We start from the raw sequence: 20,881 nt of genomic DNA on the forward strand, positions 1-20,881 counted from the left end.
GTATGATTTTCTTGAAATTAGAATACAGATTTCTAATGAGGGCATTTCAGTAAATTGACATGTTCTTGCTCTGAACTGGAATAAAAAGCCCATTTTGGGGAGAGGGCCATGTTTCAAATTCTGTCAAGTGAATGACTAACAAATTATAGAACCATAAATGCATGGCTGGGTAGTAATAATACTGTCAGTCACATCCATTTTTAAATTGTAGGTTATCAAACCCATATGTCCTTGAAGAACTCTGTAGGTCTGGAACTTGGTCTCTTACCTAGATGTTAAACTTTGGTAGACTATAGATCAGATGAAATAAAGTTTACACTTCAATACAATTTGTTAAAAATTAAATTTTTATCCATGAGCAGTGATTACTTTGAAATAATTACCTGTGTTTTGCCTAGAATATCACTTCATTCAAAGTAATAAATTGCATAAAGAATATGAACACTATAATCTAGTTACAATATTTAAAACCTTTCTGGAAAATAAGTAAAATATGGAAGTGTACTCTCATTTTTAACTGGCAAAACCATACTACAGTTCAGGATGTTATAGTCACCTGTACCTGTGTCTGTTAACATACAAATTTGTCAGTCACCTGCTTGCATTATTAAACTAATTTGATGGCAAACAGTCCTAGCAGAAGCCATACTTATGCTTAAAAATGGACTAAACAACAGAAAAGCCATTACTCCGCAATTTATAGGCTACCCAATCCCCTGCAAAAACAAAGTAAGTGACATTCATCTCTTTTGTCTTATATTTGTATAGTAATTATGAATAAGCTATTTTAGTGTTATCTCAGAAAAATATATCTAGCTATATAGGGTTCTGTATTCCTACCTTAACAAAGGCCTGGTATGTTGTAGTTTCAGCCTAACTGAGATGACCATGATATCACATTGGCCTAGTTTTCACAGTGTGCCCACAATAGTGGCAATATTATGCTTCAGTCATTGTAGTTGTATACATTTTCACAAGAGAAAAATGCTTTTAACAAAATCTTATAATGTAAATGCAAAAACCTCATATACTGCACAATCAATTGATGTGCTGGCCTAAACTGTACAGTTAATTGTCCACACCATACAGGCCTGGTCTGTGAAACCATGGAAACAAAAGAAGAATTAATTGTTTTATTAAGAAGGATTATTTTGCTACTCTGAATTTGAGTATATGAACGTGACTCCTCGTAAAAGAACGAACGCAGTCTATAATAAGTCACAACCTGTTTAGTAGCCTTTATACTCACCTGTAAAAAAAAAAAAAAAAAAAAATGACTTCACGTGGCAGGCTTTAGGACCCAGGGTGCGCGATTTTCTTCTCCAGCTGCTGCGGTCGAGAACTGGCGATGAGGGAAGATCGCGGGGAGAAGCGTAAAATTCGCACTGGGTTGAATCATTCACTAATTCACTCTTCTGAACTGAAACAAAAGCCATAGACACTTATACGTTTCACGGTCTCTTCATGAATACGTCACGCTCAAAGGCATAGGAAACCAGTTTGGGGCGTAAGGTAAGGCGGCGCGGTACCATGCGATTAACAAAGGCGCTACTGGCGAGCGAGGGGGCATATTAAAGGGGGCACTGCAAAACGCCATGGACGGCGACAGTCAACTCTGTAAACTTTCCACTTTGCACGAGTGTATGAAACTCCCAGTTTACCCCCAGTACAGGATCTGTTACCTACCAGCTGGGACTAATAGTCGTAGCCTTCCAAAATAAGGACCACCGTTACGTTTGAATATTGCGGTCGGCTAATGATAATGGTAACTCATCTGCAGTCTTCGGTCGATTGGGACAGGCTATGACATGTGTTTTAGGCCTACAAAAGTGATGAGAGCAGCAGCCCGCGGTCAACACAGGCAGTCTTGGTTGAATGACTTTGGCGTGCCTTCGCTTGGTCGGCTACGGGTAGGTCTTGCATCCTCTCAACCTGTCACCTCGGAAGGTGGTCTACCGCCCGTACCGCCCGTTTCAGTCATGCGCCTGCCTGCTGTCCCACATCCCACGTAGGGTTTCACAACAGCATGATTGAAGTTGAACCTTTCTTTTGTCTTTTTTGTTTCTGCCACTAAATTGGATACGGAACAGAGGGGTCCTTGCATCTACAATGTCGCAAGTTAGGCCCGCAGTAAGGGATTAGTCTTTGTGTCTAACTTTTGATGTCAAGTCACGGCGAGACAGACCTGTTTTCACTCGGATTATAGGCTTTGTGTGACCGAGGCGGGATGCCTGAAACATTTCATAGCTTGCAGTCCAGAATGTACTACACGGCGAGGCGAACGCTTGCACCGGCACCTTTCTCCTCACGATAACTGGAAAAGCTCTAAGAAGGCGGGATCTCTGTAGCCTGAACGGAGTCTGTCCGTCGGCAAAGGCAGCAGGTTACCTCCAGCAGACCCGGCGTGCTCCTGCTGACACGAAGCCCGCCGCACGCTCGCTCCGTGCAGTAAAGGCAATGACTCGCCGCACGCTGGGCTTTTCGCGGTCACTGGATGTCGTGCTGTCGTTTCGACAGAGTTCTTCCTCTCTGTGAAAGCACAGGCTTAAGCAGACGAGGCTGAAGTTGGGTTCTTATCCGCTGTGTTGTCGACGAGTCGGTCTCTGTCCCGTAGTCAATCATTGGTGTGTGCATGAGCTGAATTGAGAAAAATATTTCACATAGGTCGTGTTAATTCGGCTGAACCGTCTTAGAAACGCTTTATTAATATGGCAAACTGGCACAATACATGATAGTGTATTTTTTCATTTTTGCAGCTGTGTTCAAATTCTCGAATCGTGATGTAAACGTGTATCAGTCCTCCGACGTAGGAGTTCCATAATATTCTTCAGTGTACATCATTTTTTTCTCGTCACAACTCCAAAGATATATTAATGTTACTACACAGACGAGCGGAACTGTAGTCATTATTCTAGATAGGCTGGCACGTGCTGAGGTCCCTCCATGTGAAGTTTCATTGATCAAGAACTTGGTGGTGTGGAGAGACAGTAGGTTTAAAGATATTTTGAAATTAAGCCTGAGAAAGGAAACGTTATGCGATATGTCCCACTAAACTTCCTCCACTGTATCCTAGAAGATACAATGATTGTTTTCAGAAGCTTGTTAAAGATGCGGTTGTGACATTACTCTGTGCCTGGCTAATTCCCAAATGCATGCTACATGAAGATTAAGCAAAAAATGGGTAAAAAGTATAATGAGAAGAGGAAGACAGGATGTAAGAGTAGTACCCTTAGGAAAAGCCACAGTGCACGTTTTGCCTCGTCAATAATGGGTTGCTTCCAAACTTATACATTTGTTGTTGGTTTTAAATAGCTTATCAAACAAGTTATTGCAAATATCAAGACACTGACTATTATACATCTGTATTATACCTGCTAAGTATTAAGATACAGGCAGATAGAAGGGCAAGGGATGGCTAATTAGAAGTCATCTCATAATGCATTCTTGCAAACTGGTGGACTTTTGCATTAGGCTGTATGATGAATTTAAACAAACACTTAGTATAATTTTCCAGAAGAATGTGTGGAATATTTGAAATAAAGGAATATTATTCTTTGGGAAGCATTTTATGCTATTGCTGTTATAGCCACTTTCCATTGTAGTAGGTCTCTCCCTTGTCATGTGATAATGCCGACTATGCAAAGGCAAGTATACATCCTCAAGGGTGTATGGAACTTATCCGTTTGTCTTGTCAAAATTGTTCATGCAGCATCGCTGATCACCTCAGCAGTCAACGTTGCCATGTAACTTGTGTCTGAATGACTGGCATGTCACACAATGAACTGAGAGAGAAGGGGAGTTTGTCATCTTTGCCTCTCAGTGAAAACATGGGTGATTACATTCTTGGGAGGGCCTCGGTCACAGATGTGACGAATCCATGGATCAGGCCTTTTTCACTTTTACAGTGACATATCATTCTTTGTGGGCATGCTTTTACGAGCTGTACCCTCCGGGGAATTATGTCACCTAATGGTGGTGCCGAGATGAACACAGTTGTGAAGCTCTGGTCATAGGCTGAGGAAAGGCCTTTCTTACAGTAGCTGGATAGACAGTGTTGGTGATAGCAAATTCAAATGTTATGACAGGCCATGTGGATTGGTGAACCAGAAAATAGCAAAATTGTAGTGAAATGTGCTGACTGCATGTTTAATTCTAAAATTTCTGATATCAGTGTTATATATTGACATTAAAATGCCTAAATGCCTTGCCCATTATGATATTGATGTGGAGATGGATATAATGAATTTATGAAAATGGCTGTGGTTTTCTTTAATAGCTTTCATACCTATGCAAATACTGCTTACAGTAATATTTACTCAGTATTGTGTCTTTTCATGAAGCATAAAAAGTGTGGAGATAAGAAATAAGACATTTTATTTTTGACAAACCTTATGATTTGATTCTAATTTAAATACTCTTTTAGAGAGTTGAAAATAAACTAAGTAGACATAAAATTAGACTCTTAAAGCCAGCTAATGAAGATTAACATATTTCCCAAGCCATAACCATTACTGCTGAGTTTTTGGGACATAAACAGTACCCACTCTCTTTAAGTAAGAAACACAGATCGTGTGCTTTTCAGCTAAAAAGGTAACTCGTTCGTGTAGGGGAATACAGAACTTGACCAAATTAAATGCAGGAAAACTGTTCAAAAGGCCCTCATGATGAACTTGATGATGAACTCCTGTCCATTAATAGACAAAAGCTCAAATTCACGTCGTAACCGAAGTAGCCTGTTTAGGTATTTTATATATTTTGTGTTTATACAATATCAGAATGTATGACAGACCTGTGTTAATGTTCTCCTGTATCACAGTAATAAGCTTTAAACATAAATCTCTTTTTGTAGAATATAAATAATTAGCTATACCTTAGCCTAAACATAAAATGTGTTAATTCATGTCGGTAGCCTATCGATGTTAAAGCGAGTTTTTCAAATGAATTTACTCATTAGAAAACAAACAACGACTGTTATAAAACTGTAAATCGCAGTATCTAAAACAGCGATGTTGTTTTATTTCAGGATAATTTAAGTCTACAAAAAAAGTCTGCACTGAGAACCGGTGCTTCTCTTTGCCGTTGGGGTCCGAGGAAGGCTCCTTGAAGCGCGGATTGTCGGTAAACCTGTGTCGACATCAGTCGCATGGCCGAGCAGGAATAGCTCTAATAACACCCACAAGGGTCTCGGCTCCGCGTGTTGTTAATTCCGCTGCAATGTTACCATCAGCCTGCACCTTCTCCAAACTCTTTTTTGTTTCTTCGCGCTTTAAATAGATTAAAAAACAAAACAAAACTGTGACTCGCAGTCTCCGGAGAGATCCTCGAAGTACATTATTCTGTCAGCCACACGGACTGTGGGACGTGTAGCGTATTCGCTATTATGTGGTGTGTTTTCACTTTGTTAGTTGGGTAAGGTTTTTCAGTTTAGCGCACCGTTGCGATCCCCTTTCCCCTTGAGCGGCTGGACTCCAGTGGTGCATGCTGGTACCTGCAGTCCTTGCTCCTCCCTTCTTGGGATTGGCATCGACAAGGGCGTGGGTTTTGAAATACTACAACTCCCATACTCACAGTCCTCCATCTGCCCCTCTCTCCCACCAGACCAGAGACTGAGCTACGGTACGGGTTGTCTTGACGAAACCCCCCCGGACTTTCAGAACCGAAAATCGTCGAGATTAGTGAACTGCGACCGACAATAACGAAAGACGGAATTAAAGCCTTTCTCTTGATGCACAAATATCTCCTAAATGTCGGTCAAACGGGTTGGTGATTGTTTCTACAATTTGACATCGTTATCTTGTTCGCTAATTATCTTTTGGAATTATTCAGTGTTGTAGACGAAGGGATCGGTTCTAGGCTGTGTCATGTTTTAACATTTTGAATACTGGCGTGGTCCAATATGGGCCGATCACACACTGTTTCGTAGATATTTATCTGTACAGTGGCGGGCAAGCTTGTCTCAACATTTGCAAGCAGCGTAATCCAGACTGATAGTTGCTTCGAGGACAGTTCGCTGCGCAGGGATCTGAAAATTGCTACTTCAATTTAGAACACCTTGCTAAGTGCGAATGTGGCTCTTCACATCGTGCAGCACAAGTAACGCTCGGCAGTTATTGATGCATGTGCATTGTTGTTAAGCGTTCAGTTAATGTTACAAGTACCCCATGGGGGAATGTGCAGAGACAGCCCCAAAGTACGATGTTTCCTCATGTAGGTGATTATCACCCTCAAAATGTTGTCTGGCATTCTCTCGATTTATTTCAGCAAGCCCTGGTTAGGGAAGGACGTCATGGTTGGAGTACTCTTTGGTGGGCGCTGACAAACACGGTTAGGCTTTTGCAGTTTGGGATTTCAGGTTGTGATCGGCTACTGACCAGCGGGCTACGTCGGGAGGAACGGCTCGTTAGTTTGGCTCCATGGTGGCCACCACGAGTGTGCATCCACAATGTAGCTGTTCCTTTCTGCAGAGCAAATTCTATTTCGGTTAATCCCTGTTCAGAAGACCTACATCGTGTCATGTGTGTGTGTGTTTGTGTGTTTGTACACCTCGCCCTTTCAATCATTTATGGCTCATGGAGAGTTGTTTTTTTAATTTATTTGTTAGCCTGATTCCTAAACAGACTGAACATTTCGAAGGGTTTCCCCCCTGTGAATCATCGTCTCCCGTATTGTGTGATAGCCCACAATTGTTTATCAGCCCGAGCTTGATCGAGCGAGTGGGCTGGTCAGACTTTGAGCAGTAGGACAAATTTTTCATCTTGCGGAAAATCAGCTTTATCCTATAGGCGTTATCACCTGTTATCGTCTGCTATTCGGTTTCAACCAAAATGGGTTTTTGGTTCTAATTCTGCATCATGTATCGTGGACTTGACACTTGGATGCGTCTCCTTTGTGCATGTGAGCTCAGGGCTGCGGAGCCGATTGACCGGGAGCGAGTGTGCTTAAGACAAGAGCAGAGACGATGTTGTATTTCCGTGCCCTACCTTTTGCTTTTCGCCGTTGTAGTGCATATCAAAACAATAAGACGTTCGTAAATCGAGGTCCCGCTTCCACTCGATGTTTTCACAGACGCTTACAGTTTAATTCAGGGATCTCAAATCAAGTGTGTCAGCGGAGATGATGAGACAGTGTGACTAAAACGTTACAAAACGGCCCCGACATGAGCTTGCGTGGACTGATATGAGATCATAAACTTTACAAATAGACAGACTACTATGTGCGTTTCAGATATGGCTCAGCTATGTGTGACCTCCGAGGAGAGGAACATGTCGAACTAAGTCGGTCCGATACGTCGCCTGTACGCTCCGCCAGTTCCCCGTTCACGGGCATTGCCAGCCGTCGCCGTTACGTGCGGTGACAACACGGCCTGTCTACCCGGGGCGGTGCAGCGCTCACCTGGTATTTTCAGGTGCACGATACTGTGGCTCGATGAAACGTTAATCTGGCAACAAAAGCACAATAATAACGTTTAGAGATTTTACTATTCAGTTTTGGGTGGGTTTTTGGCCACAAGACGTTTTAGTTTTTCTAGTCATTGTAATTTTGAGGAGGAATAATTTAAACTCAAGAACGTTATCCTACTTTTGAATACAGTAAACGAGTCAAAGGGACATTGAAGTTCTTGGGTTAATAAATGGGTGCTTTGGTCAACTTTAGAGCACATTATCACTACCAGATCAAATAGATTAACTCCTGAAAAAAAAAAAAAAACACTAGGACCCTCTGGGAAAAAAAATAACCTCTTTCAGTGTTGTGTTTGGATAGCTTACTCCATGTCCTTGCCTTTTTGTGGGAAAGCTTATTTCTGAATTGTTTTGTAGTTAAAGATGAATTTCCCTATGGATACATGCTCACTGTGATCGTATGGCTGGAGCATCTTCATGGCATTCCTCTTGGAGGCGCTACGGTAAACATCATCCCTCTCACTGCTGTTCCTTCTCCTGGTGGGACTCTGACTTACTGTGTTCTCAAGTGCTGTGTCCAGAGCTGCACAATCCCAGGTTTATCTTAACCAAACAGGGGCAAAGCTCTTGATGGGGATTAAAGACAAGAAGGTCTATCAATGTGTCAAGTGAGCAATGGAGTTTGAGGCTGGGTTCCTGCTGATCGTGCCCTCTGGAGAGCAGCAACAGGGCGCTGCTGTCATGCAAATGCAGCCAAGGTTAGGAGGATACTAGAGTGAGTCCTCCTCTCTTTGCCTGGTGTCTGTTCGCTGCATGACTGTTGACGGCCGTGCTTATCTGAGCGTCTGGGTTTGTTTTTGTTTTGGGTTTGTTTTTGTTTTGTTTTTTGTTTTTTTTAAATCTGTCTCATTTTACCAGTTATGCAGTTTTTGCTTCCAGGTCCTTGTACGGCTTTGCCCTGGATTACATGACAGTGGCGGTGCTGGTACACCTCCGACCTATGCGCGGTTTATGTCTGCCACCAGATGTGTTGAAAATAGCCACCTGAATTTGGTGAATATGTCTGTTCATTTCCTGTTGACCTTTTTGGTCCTACAGTGACCCTTACTGAGCAATTCTGTCCAGTTCAGGGAAGCTTTGTATCTTACTTTTGGTTGACACAGTACCCTTCTTACATTGGATCTAAATCATGGCACGTATTACTTTCTTTATCGTTGGTGTTGAACTTTCTCTCTATTCTCAACATTCAAAAATTCTGACGAAGAGTTCAGGTGGGATGGCCATGTTGAATTTAATATCTGCTTTTATGATGGTACATGAGCATGACCTAGGATACTGAAAAATCATAAGATTATTATGGTTAATTGTGTTCATTTTAAACAGTATGTGTTACATTGTCAGCACATTGTCTGTGGTGGATGTCTTTATTCCTGCTCAAGTGTCAGCTTAAAGGAAATTGTGACATCTTTTGTAAGGAACCTCATTTACAGGAAGTTTTCGACTAGATTCTTAGCACCGAGTCTTAACACTACAATCCAGAGACCAAGCAGATGATAAAAATAAGATTCATGCAGCTCCCGGCTGTATAATTACCATGCCATTGTTTGTAATATTGCTATTTGTCTTAAGGTTTGTTAAGTACTTTTGAATTACCTTTTTTAAAATACATTAATGCTTGTTTTACATATCCATGTATTAAATTAATATTTAAATATTTGGAGCAATAGCATACTGTGATCCCTAGCATCAGTGTCTGAAGGAAAATATTTGACTCGCAGGTTTGTGATTAATAATTAAAAATGGTCACACAGACAAAAACATACATTATTGTAGGAATACAGTAGGATGAAAGTACTCTGGATATGTTTTACACATTAGGTAAATGTATCTGTTTCCTTCTGGAACCCACTCACATTACATAGCTGTGAGTTTCCTTCAGGTAAAGTAGAAATGTCCATTGAAACATTTTCAAATTTCAGGAAGCCAGCCTTAGGTACCTGGTATTTTGAAAATGATAGCTGTTTTGATTCTCATACTCCATGCTTGCTGGCATAGTGTACTTGAACAACCTAATTTCATTACAGGGACGGTGGTAGTGGTAGACAGTCAAAACAGGGAAGAAAATATTCATATCTTATATTATGGTAAAAGATAAAAAAGAGTCCAGAATGATTTATTGGAATAAGTTTTTGAAACAGCTGGATTTTAAATAGAACTCAGAATCACAGCATAAGGTTGTAATCATCTCTCCGTAGAAATAATTAAGGCCTCAACTGACCTTGTGACAGCATTTTAGTTTCCTTACAACTAAAAAGCTCTCGGTTAGATTGGAACTAAGATAAAACAAAGTTGAAAAAATGAGTGACATAGGCTGGAAGGCTTTAGTTGAATGATGAAGTGTGTACTTGTCTCTTATGGACACTTGGGCACATGGAAACCGGGTCAGTTTTGCTCTGATATTCATTGCTAGATTTAGTGCTGCATGGGCTGTTTTGAATATTTGAATAATGATGAAATTGTAAAGTATTGTGATTTTGAGAGCTTCGGGAAAGTCATGTATTTGTAGAGATTTTGAAGTAGCTTTTTGAAAAGCTTTTAAATGTCTATAATGTTTAAAATGTTTCAGAATGATCAAAGCTGTTTTTCATGCCAGCTTTCCCCCTTCTGTTTAGCTCTGTACCTTATACAAAAGAAAACCTTGTAAACACACATCTGTGGACACACCGTGAGGAATGCTGTGTTAAAAAACGCCTATGCAGGTGACACAGTTTTTGGCATTTGACGAGCGCTTTTCCTATTTCTCCCTGCAAGCACTTTGTTTCATACCCTAACACCTGTCCTGTTTGCTAAGGTGGATCCCTCGCCAATGAATGTGGGGGATGGCGGCACAGTGAGCAGAGCAAGCAGTGCCCCTGCCCAGGCCTCCGAGAGTATGGTGGGGAATCCACAGCAGACACTGCCTCCTGAACTCAGAGGAGATGTGCCTCACAGTCAGCAGAACAAGCTGAGGACATCCACAGACTGCAAAGCGCCTGGGCTCTGCTCAGAGGCCAGCAAGGCCAGCAATTCAAACCATTGTCCCGAAGTCCCTCCCTCCCATCTTCGCAACAATGCTCCTGTGTTCAGCACTGATCCTTTGAGCACGCCGTTGCCCGATAGGACAGAGGTTCCAAAAGCCAAGGCCGATGGTGCAGGCGTCTACCCCACTCACCACTGGCCTTGTGGGAAAAAGGTTGCCGCAGAGGAGTCGGTGAACTCTGTTCATGGTGGTGCAACCTCGAATAAAAAAAGCCCTCATAGCCCTGGCCACACCCAGCCTGTGATTGCCCTTCCCCCAGGATTCCAGTGTTCAACGCTCTTCAAACCTGGCCAACCTGTTGCTTTCCTCCCCTCCTCTAACTTTTCTTCCCCTCTCTGTAAGATCACCTTGCCTCCAGCACTGGGCCAGATTGCCGCTTTGAGAGAAGCCACAGCTGGCCAGTTTCAAAAAGACTGTCCGGCACCGAGCCCTGGTTCGAGCATGACACCGAGACTCAAAACATACCCATATCAGTTCTCAATGGGCCTTGCTTCTGAGAAGAAACCACTGACCTCCACATCTAAAGGCCGGAGTGACTCTTTATCTAATGCCAAGGGTTGCAAAGGTGTAGGAGAACACAAATCCACAATATCTTCTGCTGTTAGCCCAGCTATTCCGCTGCCAGTGCAACAGGCCACACAAGGCTCAGCCCCTCCGACACGTTACACCATCTCTCCCACCGCTGCCATCTGCTGTAGTTCAGCACTGGCCAACATTACCACTCAGAGCAGGCTACTCAGCCTCGTAGAGAAATGTCCCCCATTCAGAGGGGTGGAAAAAACCTCTGTGGCATATTTGAAACCTAAGACTTCATCCGCCGCCGAGGAGCAAAATGCTTCCTGTCCCCCAGAAGCAAGAGATGTGCCCCTTGACTTGTCTTCAAAATCCAAACGTCCCAAATGCGTGAAGGATACACCGAACAGTCCCACTGCTACAACTGAGCATCACTCAGTTGAGCCTCGTCAGAAGAATGTCCATGCCACCAAAAAGGCTCAGACCACTTTGGGTACAGCCACTACATATGCTCTTCTACCAGATACCCAGCGAAATGGTGCAGGCCAGAGATCCTCCTCAAAAATCAGCAATCACAACAATTTGGAACCTGGTGCACCATGGGGTAAAGGATCAAGTCCAGGATCATTAAATAATCTCCCAGGTACATATGTCGGAGTGGCCAGCCCCATACTGGCATCTACCTTGCGTAGCAAAGACGGGAAAAATACCGCTTTTGTTGAAGACATTCAAACATTTGCTAAGCAAGAGACCATTTCCATTATTGATCAAGGAGAGCAACTGGCCTCCAGGGGTAAGAAGGCACATTTCTCAGTTAAAGGTAGCCAGCAAAATAAAGGCATCAAACACTCTGTTACTACTACTTCCCCTGGGGCGCAGGAGCTTCCATCCACGCCACCGTTTGTTACTGCAAGCTCACAGTCCCCTCGGAAGTCTTTGGGTGGAAAAGCAGGAATTCCTTATTCACCTCCAGTTATTAAATCATTATGGCAACAGCCTAGCGTTATTTCCCAGGGGATGTCTGCGCAGAAGCGATCAAGTCAGATGCAAGCCTCATCTAAAGTCAAAGGCAACATGCCTTGTGAGACCCCCCTTTTCCATAGCTCTGAATTAATCCCAACTATACTGGAAGACGAAAAATGGGAGAAAACCAAGTCCCCCTTGTCCAACCTGGAGTCGATAGTGAAGCAGAAAGTTCTTGAGACCACAGCACTGACCGGTGAGAGCTACTCTGCTGCAGGACCTAGGAATCCTGAGGTGGTCAGCGTGCTTAACAGGTGTCAGGACCCCTTACTGCAGCAGACTGCAGCCACCGCCTTTACGCCCTCCAGAACCACAGAGGCACAGGACTCCAAAGCAGACAGAGCCTCCCCACCCACAGACACCACAGCCCCGGTCAATAGAGAGGAGGCCCCTGTCACTGTGCCCAAGGAGAAGGGCCATGACAAACAGACCAAGCAGTCTGAAAACTTGACCGGCAGTGGCAGCCAGAAGTCAAAGATAAGCAGTCCCAGGAAAAGGTGCGCTTCCAGTATTAAATCTGGCAGGAATGAGTGTAAACTGGCCCAGGAGCTTGTGGAGGACACAGCAAGAGGAAAGCCTGCAACCCAAACAGAACTCTTTTCTCGTTCTAAACCGGAGGGGATGGCTATACCCGTCCACCCGGCCCAGACTGCAGCAGACGCGGAAGGAGAGAGGAAAGCGAATGGTGCCAAAGAGTATATGCCTTCCACGGGGAAAGGATCAGTACCAGTCGGCAAACAGAAAAAAACAAGGAAGCCCGCTAAGGAGAGGGCATCTCCTGAAACACCGAAGAAGACCGGCACACACACAAAAACGCAGCAGGGGAAGGAGAGTGTCACAGTAATGCAAGGCTCTACCTCTAGAAAAGTGAGCTTAAGGCTATGTTTGATTATGATATAAAACCTATAGTATTTCTATATCGTTTTAGATAGCCATGGTCATTTTGAATTCTTTTAACATTAACAGCTATTTTACTATTGTTAGCTGTTTTAATCAAGCACAATAGAATAATCAAGATAATAGAATATGACGTTTCAGTATGCTTGGGTTTCTGTTGTCAACAGAAGAAAGACATCTCATCTATTGTGGAAAAGTGTATACTGAAGGACAGTACCTGTCGAGCCCCTGAAGTGATGGGCAAAGTTCGGAAAGGGAAGAGCAGTCCAGTTAAAATGGAGCAGCCTCCCCCACACAGAACCAGTAATGCGTTGATTTACAGTATACCAGGCCTATTATTTAATATATGTACATTCGCATTAGACATTTATTCAGAGGTATTCATTCTCATCTTTATGTCCTGGACAGGTTTATTGAAATGACTGTCCTTGGTTGTGGTTCCGTAGGTTGTGAGAGCAGCCTGATCAGCAGTGCCCAAGCAGAGGAGGACCCCAGCACCGGCAAGGAGGCAGAGGTCCAGGAGGCGCCCTCCCCGCGGCTGAGACGGGGGCGCCGGCGAACCGACGAGGCTCTGCTGAGAGACTGGAGCTTCGCTTCTCCGCCCACTCCTCCTCCTCCTCCTCCTCCTCCTCCTCCTCCGAACCCGCCCTTTTCTTCAGTACCACTGAGTACCACTCCAGCCGCCCCACCACGCCGGCCGCGGGGACGGCCTCGCCTCAACCCACTACCCGAGGCAGGGGACACGGACGAGGCCAGGGCCTCGCAAAAGGCCGAGACAGGAGATACTGCCTCCATGAAAAAGAGGAAGCGTTGCAGGAACCGCAGGTACCAGAATGGCGAGTATATCACAGAGAAGGAGAAGGCGGATGGGCAGAAGAAGGAGAGACCTGGTTCTAGAGAGGACCAAGGTGCAGGTAAAGGGCAAATGCCTTGGAGCTGGTTCTGCAGACCTGTTGAGCTTAAGCATCAATTGTTTTCGTTCCAAGACTTACTCAGTACTGTTGAAGCTTGAGATTTCAATTTTACATAGAAGTATATCCTATACCTAATTGAGGAACACCACGTGGTCTTGTTGTGAGACTGTTGTGAATTATTTGGGTTTACAGGGCTTGTTGTTGTGATTTCAGATGAGAAGACAGCCCTGTTCCCTCGGCTCAGCAGCGCTTTGACATATGGAGTGCCCAGTCCTGACCTGAGCCCCAGGAGGTCCCTGTACACCCGCTCAGGGACCGCACGACGTCAGGACAGTCCCCCCACCCAGGAATTTAACGACAAACCTCCGGGAAAGAGGAAGTTCAAGAGCAAGCACTTGTGTGATACAGAGGAGCAGAAAAAGGTTGGTGGTTACATAGATCATGACGAGCAAGCATCTAGAAGCGTGGTTTTACCACGGGAGGCTGTGTGCATTTGTTAATTGGTCTTTTGGTGCCCCCTACTGGCATCTGGCGTTCCTACAAGGCCGGCGGCTCCCCTTTTACATGCGGCAGCTGGGCTTCTCCCAGTTTAGCGCGCGAGGCAGCGCCTGCCCTTTCAATGTCACGTCCTTCCTGCGGTTCACTCCTCACTCCTCCGATGCATTTATTCCAGATCAAAACCAAGCGTGGCCTTCTGGGTAAGCGCTCGGCGACACAGTCTACAGAGGAGGACAACCCCGTGGCCAAGAAGCCCTTCGCCCCTTTCGCCTCTCCCAAGGGCCCACTGAGTTCCCCTCCTAAAAAGAGAGGGCCCGGGAGAGGCACGACTCCTGACCCCACCCCCAGCCGCCCGGTGCCCCCGGAGGTGCGACGGCTGATCGTGAACAAAAACGCCGGGGAGACACTGCTGCAAAGAGCCGCTAGACTGGGATACCAGGTAGACACATCGCCAGACCAGACCTTCTCTCCTCTCACACGTCCTCAGCTTCTTTTAACATCTGTCATGCTTTGAGGATCTCAAACAAGTGGTTTAATAACCCCCCCCCCCCACACACACACACACCCTCCCCCATCTAAAGGAGGTGGTGCTGTACTGCCTAGAGAAGGACGTGCGGGAGGTGAACCGGCAGGACAACGCGGGCTATACGGCGCTGCACGAGGCGTGCGCGCGCGGCTGGACGCACATCGTGCAGGTGCTGCTGAAGCACGGCGCTGACGTCAACTGCAGCGCCCAGGACGGGACGCGGTGAGCCGCAGGCGTGGCCGGCACGAGCGGGCCTTGGCCTCACAAACACACACACACACACACACATACACACACACACACACACATATACACACACACACACACACACATACACACACACACACACACACACACACACACACACACACACACACATCCCGCCTCACTTTACGTTTGACCTTTTAATTGCCGGTCACTTATAATCTCTTGAAAAGGGCATGACTTTGCTCGATCTCCTAAGGGTAATCGTCTCCACTTTTTCCTGCATGCAGTGCACGTGGGGTTTTCGTGTTAAGTTCAAGTTTAGGATTTATCATTCTACCATATGCTCGTTGTTGGAATGAGACAGTGTTTCTTCTGGTCCATGCTGCAGACAGCAAGACCAGAGCGGCAAGTGTGCGCAGGACTACAAAGTGCAGAACCAAAGGGTGGGCGAGAAGTGCAGCTGAAGCAGGGAATACAATAAAAACACAGAACATTTAGCGCAAAAGACAGTCGACGCTCTGGACACACTAGCAGATACGAGTAGCATCGTAATGTAGGTCTGTGTTCAGTGGCAGCTTCTGTGTCATCTGAGGAGGTCTGTAAACTGTGAAAAATGTACATTCTGTGTCAGAAAATAGACTGGGTAGGAGGAACACTCTCAATAGCGGCGGCAGCCTGGTGCACTGTAAGGGCACAGTCCACAAGAGAGTTCTCTGGTTTAAAGTGCAGGTGTGCAGGAAAGATGCATGTTCTCTTGGGGGGGAGGAGTCCGGATGGTCCTGGAACTCTTGCTTAGTCCAGGTGGGTGTTGGCAGGCAGCAGTGTGTTAAGTAGAGTGACTGCCTCTGGCAAGAAGCTGTTGTGGATTCTGGCAGCGATGGTATGGAAGCTCCAGTACCTTCTGCCGGATGTCAGGAGGGTCAAGAGACAGAGAGAAGGGTGGGAGGGGCCATCCACCATGCTGGTGTGTGTGTGTGTGTGTGTGTGTGTGTGTGTGTGTGTGTGTGTGTGTGTGTGCGTGTGTGTGTGTGCGTGTGTGTGGTGGGAGGTGCTGATGGTGGGTGGAGAGATTCCAGCGATCTTCTCAACTCTTCTCACGGTCCGCTTGCAGTCAGACTCGCAGTCTGAGACAGTCCGGTTCCCACACTGGGCTATGAGGCAGGACGCTCTCTGCCGTTCTCCCGTAGAAGGTCCTCTCAACGCTGTGTTGCACTTGATCCCCTGCAGCCCCATCCACGACGCGGTGGCTGCTGATAACCTAGCAGCGGTGTGGATGCTGCTGAACCACGGTGCAGATCCAACACTGGCCACCTACTCTGGCCAGACAGCTGTCAAACTGGCCCAAAGTCCCAGCATGAAAGCCTTCCTCAAAGGTAATGCACATGCATTGCTTATATCACAGTTCATTGTCAGCACATCACAGTCACCCCCTGGATGTAAAAGTAAAACCAAGCTGTGTGTGGGTAGGGTTGTGTGTGGGTAGGGTTGTGTGTGGGTATGGGGGTGTGTGTGGGTAGGGGGGGGTGTGAGGATGTGTTTTAATTACGAATTGTTGCATGAAATCCGAAATAACCCTGAAGTAAATACACTTGTTGCATTAATAATCTTTGGTGCACTTTCAGCAAACACGTGAAAAGAAAATTTAAAACTACGATTTTCCTACCTTGAAAATGAGCACTGCTGCTGAAATTCATTAAGGGCATTTTAAATATGTGTTACATGCCTGATTTTTTAAATTTAAAAATAGGTGTATTCCATCTCCGTTGCGACAAGTGGGGGAAAACATTTTTTTTAGTTGTTGTTGATACAAATCTACACTTTTTCGAGACTGTGTATTATCACTGTCTAGAGCGACTATGTGGAGTTTGTAACAGTAGCACTATTGTACTTGTAGCCTTTTTCTACACCTCATCACAGGCTTTGGAAAAGCCATTTTAGAAACAGCAACTGGAACGGCATAGTCCAGATATCCTTTAGTAACTTATTTAAAGCTGGTAGCTGATGTCTAATGTTATTGTAATACGATGGTTCATATCTAAGCAAAATCCAATAGGCAGCTACTTTTAATATACCACAGAGCCTGAATAAAGCTCTCTGGCAGTTCAGTTTGACTTTCTAAATTACATGTCTCTTTACTCAGAGTACTTCACTGACCTGGAGGGACGCACTGACCAGGATCCTAGTCTCCAGTGGGATTTCTACAGCAGCTCTGTGTTTGGTAAGAAGATTCAAAGACTCATTTGCATGTGGAGATTTTACCTTAAGTGCTCATAATCAAGTGGTCTGAGTTCTTTATAGTCGAGAAGTTTAAACTGTACTGTCGAATACCCTCAGTTATATGGTCTTGACCAGATGAGTCTTTCATCCCCAGAGTGCATGTTCCTCGATGTTGTGTAGGGTATTAGTAAAATGGCTGTTCACTAGAGGGCAGCACAAGCACGTAGCAGTGAGCTGGCTCGTCCTTCAGTCTGCCTCTGTGACTTGCTCCCCAGAAACGGATCAGCAGGCCTGCTGGGACTTCCTACTGTCCCTGCCTGAGGAGGAGGAAGGGGAGGAATGGCGGGAACAGGGGAAGGAGAGAGACTCGGATACGGACTGCCTTCTGTTTGAATTCTCCTCCGAGCCACTTTTACCCTGCTACCATGTTCAAGTATCTCTGACACAGGGGTGAGTGCAGATAAACATGACTAACTTTTAAATGTCTGGCAGTACTGCAGTTTCTGTGGTCAAACATCTTGACTTGGTGTGAAAAACTACTTCCTAATGTCAGTACCTACCCTTAACAGTTTTTGCAACTGGTTTTTGCTGACGGACGTGTTGAAGCGCCTGAAGGTGTCCGCTCGGATCTTCCGGGCGAGGTATCCGCAATTCGAGGTTGCGAGCATCCCGAGGGCAGAGCTCTGGAGGCAGATGAGCGTCAGCCAGACGTGTGTGGTCCCTGACGAGCTCCAGCCCGCCGAGGGCGAGGAGGACGACGAAGAGCTGGTGGAGCTGGTGCGCTGTGTGCCTGAGCTGCAAGGACTGCTGGGCTCCTCCATACAGCTCCTGCGGGAGGACGAGGACGAGAGGTCAGAGGTCGCCGCCCGGCTGTGCAGCAGCCGATAGCGAACAGCCACCCCGTCTGCGGCAGGCCTCACCCTCCTGCGCCCCGAGATGGGTGAGGGGCTGTCCACGGGCACACGGGGCCTCTTCTTCGGCGACTGATGCCCCGTTACTAGTACCAGCACTTTGTACATTCAGCGTTCTTTTGCAGAAGACGCCCTTTTCCCAAGGCCACGCGCTGTTCCAGCAGAGGGAGGGGCCAAATTAGATCGACTTGCCTTGGTATCACCCCCAGGAGAATGGCTAGGGAAGGTCTCCGCTAGCAACGCAACTTTCAGGTCCTGATCTGTAGGTATTTTTCACTATCCAATAACTGTTCTCAAACCTTTTTATATATGTGTGTGTATATATATATATAGATATATATATATATATATATATATATACCTATAAGTATATGTAAATATATATGTATATCTTGACATCAGGGTGAATATGTTTGGTTGTAACTTATCACTGATATGTTTTAATGTTTGTTTGATCTTGAGGATATGTGAATAATTTTGAAAGGGTGTCAAATCCAAGGCTTTTTTTCTTTTTCTTTTTTTTTGTTCTCTTGGTGAACTCGCGCATAAGAGGCTTATGCCCAGCTACTTGAGGCAGGAAGGCCTCTGGGCCAGATGGTTCCTCTGTAAAGCTGCGAGAGGCCTGCGCTCTCTGGCGAGGACCCCTGGCCCAGAGCATATGGCCCTGCTTACCTCGCGTTACCTCAGCTCACCTCCCCGCCACAGCACAGCTCCGCCCCAGCAACTCCGCAAGCCTCATTTACCAACATGCCCTTTATCTTGTGGGTTTATTTTTTCCTTTTTTATGCAGTGTAGCATTAAATATATTGTTTTCTTATATTTATGAACTCTGATTGTGGGTTTTTTTCAGAATATTTTTTTTTCCCTCCCCCAAGAAATATTTTTAAATCATCCATGATCGGTAGTTTCATTTTATCCAGAGCTAATCATGTTTACAACACGTGAAGAGATTGATGGGAGTCCCCCATGTGTATGAAGGTCTTCGTATAATGCAGGCGGAAAAGCAAACCTGTGGAGTGCTTCTTGTTTGTTAGTTTGTTTGTTTTGAGATTATTTTTTCTGTAGACTGTTCTGGATGCTGTCCGAGCCGTCGCTCTGTTCAAGGTCGTGAGAAGTCTTCTCCTACGCTGATCGTGTCCCTGGTGTTCTTGATCCCCGTGAGCTCTGTGGCGCGTGGTGTGTTTTATTTACATGGTTTGATTGTTGTTTGTGCTTAATTTAATAGTCATTAATATATTTGACTTTTTTGTGTATCTGACAAATGATATATGAACATTTTCTTTGTATGGTTGGTGCTTTATTTGAAATGTACACATTAATGATCCCTTTACCCTAAGGATGTTCTGTTCTCCCTCACTGCAAACAGTATTTTAACAAGCAAAAGTACAGTTTTATTGTACTGGTGCTAAGACAGATTTTGTGTTGACAATCAATGAATTTTTTTTTCCTTTTTGCTTTTTGAACTGAAACCAATAAATGCTATTTAACTGAAGAGAGAGAAATGTAAAGAGAGAGTTTAGTTTCATTACCTATGGAAATATGGCGAGTCATGATGAGCGAAAGTACTCGGTTTTGAAGGTTTATTGCTTGTGAGAACTCTGCTTGAAGAGGATATGTTTAATTCCTTTTTAAAAGAAATCAACCAGAATAAAGCATGATTGTCAAGTCTGGCTTGTGATGTTTAGTGCATTTCACTAGCTGTCATCGTTTTTAAGGTCTTTTATGTTGCATGTAGAATAATTAAGCAGTCTATGATATCTCAAACAGAAGGGGTCATTATACATGCGATCCCTTGTAGTTACACACTGGTAAATGAACGTCCTTCCAATATTCCAATAGATATTTTATTTAAACGTGGTAAGGAGGACTCTGTGATGAGCAGCAGTTCTGCTTTCACTGGCTGTCTTCTGCCATGGTGTCACTTTCAAATAATAGTCCACAAGGGGACAGTATTGTCTTCCAAATGTTGTTTTGGGGTTGCAAGGGTCAATGCATTATGTCCCTCCAGCTTGATGCACAGGAAGCTGCTGAAAGCGGCAGTGGGGCAAGGTCAGAGGTCATTCCTATAACCTGATGCACTTTTACGGAGGCATGGATTCAGCGGTTGAGAAACTAGCAGTGTGATTCCACGGCCCAGGGGCGAGTTAGGAAACTGGAGGCGTCTGTGCAGGCCACGCTCTCTAGAGATGGAGTTCACTGACAGGAGGCTATTTGCAGGGGTGAAAGTTCATGTCTGAGCTTGCTGACTCACTAAGTTCAGACTGAGACGACGCTGTGGTAAGAGTGAGAAGAGTGAGAAGTCTTGAGACTTCTCTCAGTGAGAAGTAAGAGTGAGAAGTCTTGAGACTTTGAAATTGCTTAACAACTTGCCCTGCTTGCATAGGGTTCTGCTGCTTCACGCTTGTTTGATTTGTTTTTGTGTAAGCAGATGTAAAATATTTTTGGACAGTAGAAGTGCAGTGGAACATAGAAAGCTGTAGCGGCTTACGTGTGCAACGTATGAGCTGTAATGGCCTGTGGTTTCGTATTAAGTAGATTTCAGAACCCCTGCTCTGCTTTATGTAATGATCAGTTAAACCAGTGGTACTGAAAGAATGCCTGAGGCCCAGAACTTACTAAAGGACATTCTGCAGCCTTTTAAGATAAAAAAAGATCAATGGGGCAGTACGAAATCAAGACATTCTTTCATTAGTACT

The 20,881-nt window shown here is 45.0% G+C and overlaps 1 protein-coding gene across 6 annotated transcripts; it reads left to right on the forward strand.

Moving 5' to 3' along the window:
- Window positions 1-1,360: 1,360 nt before the first annotated feature.
- Window positions 1,361-19,855, forward strand: bcorl1 (BCL6 corepressor-like 1). Of its 6 annotated transcripts, none has more exons than XR_014117646.1 (13): window positions 5,584-5,759; window positions 10,073-10,159; window positions 10,252-12,882; window positions 13,080-13,215; window positions 13,359-13,826; window positions 14,040-14,248; window positions 14,500-14,763; window positions 14,906-15,072; window positions 16,285-16,430; window positions 17,198-17,275; window positions 17,550-17,724; window positions 17,844-18,447; window positions 18,736-19,855. XR_014117646.1 is itself a non-coding variant. In XM_027022581.3 (12 exons), exons 2-12 carry the CDS (start codon window positions 10,154-10,156, stop codon window positions 18,160-18,162), a joined length of 4,599 nt encoding a protein of 1,532 aa, XP_026878382.3. In that variant the 5' UTR covers window positions 1,361-1,512; window positions 10,073-10,153; the 3' UTR covers window positions 18,163-19,855. The 6 variants fall into 6 exon arrangements, 3 of the variants coding, with proteins under 3 accessions (XP_026878382.3, XP_081555277.1, XP_026878381.3); XR_014117648.1 differs by having other exon boundaries at window positions 19,251-19,855; XR_014117647.1 differs by having other exon boundaries at window positions 17,844-18,214; window positions 18,311-19,855.
- Window positions 19,856-20,881: the final 1,026 nt, after the last annotated feature.

The sequence above is a fragment of the Electrophorus electricus genome, chromosome 16, assembly GCF_041902795.1.
Source record: "Electrophorus electricus isolate QZ-2024a chromosome 16, ASM4190279v1, whole genome shotgun sequence".
NCBI lineage: Eukaryota > Metazoa > Chordata > Actinopteri > Gymnotiformes > Gymnotidae > Electrophorus > Electrophorus electricus.

Coding starts and splice junctions, on each gene's coding strand:
- bcorl1 (XM_027022581.3), top strand. Junction 12,883..13,079: donor AAGGCTCTACCTCTAGAAAA/GTGAGCTTAAGG, acceptor TGTTGTCAACAG/AAGAAAGACATCTCATCTAT. Junction 14,249..14,499: donor ATACAGAGGAGCAGAAAAAG/GTTGGTGGTTAC, acceptor CATTTATTCCAG/ATCAAAACCAAGCGTGGCCT.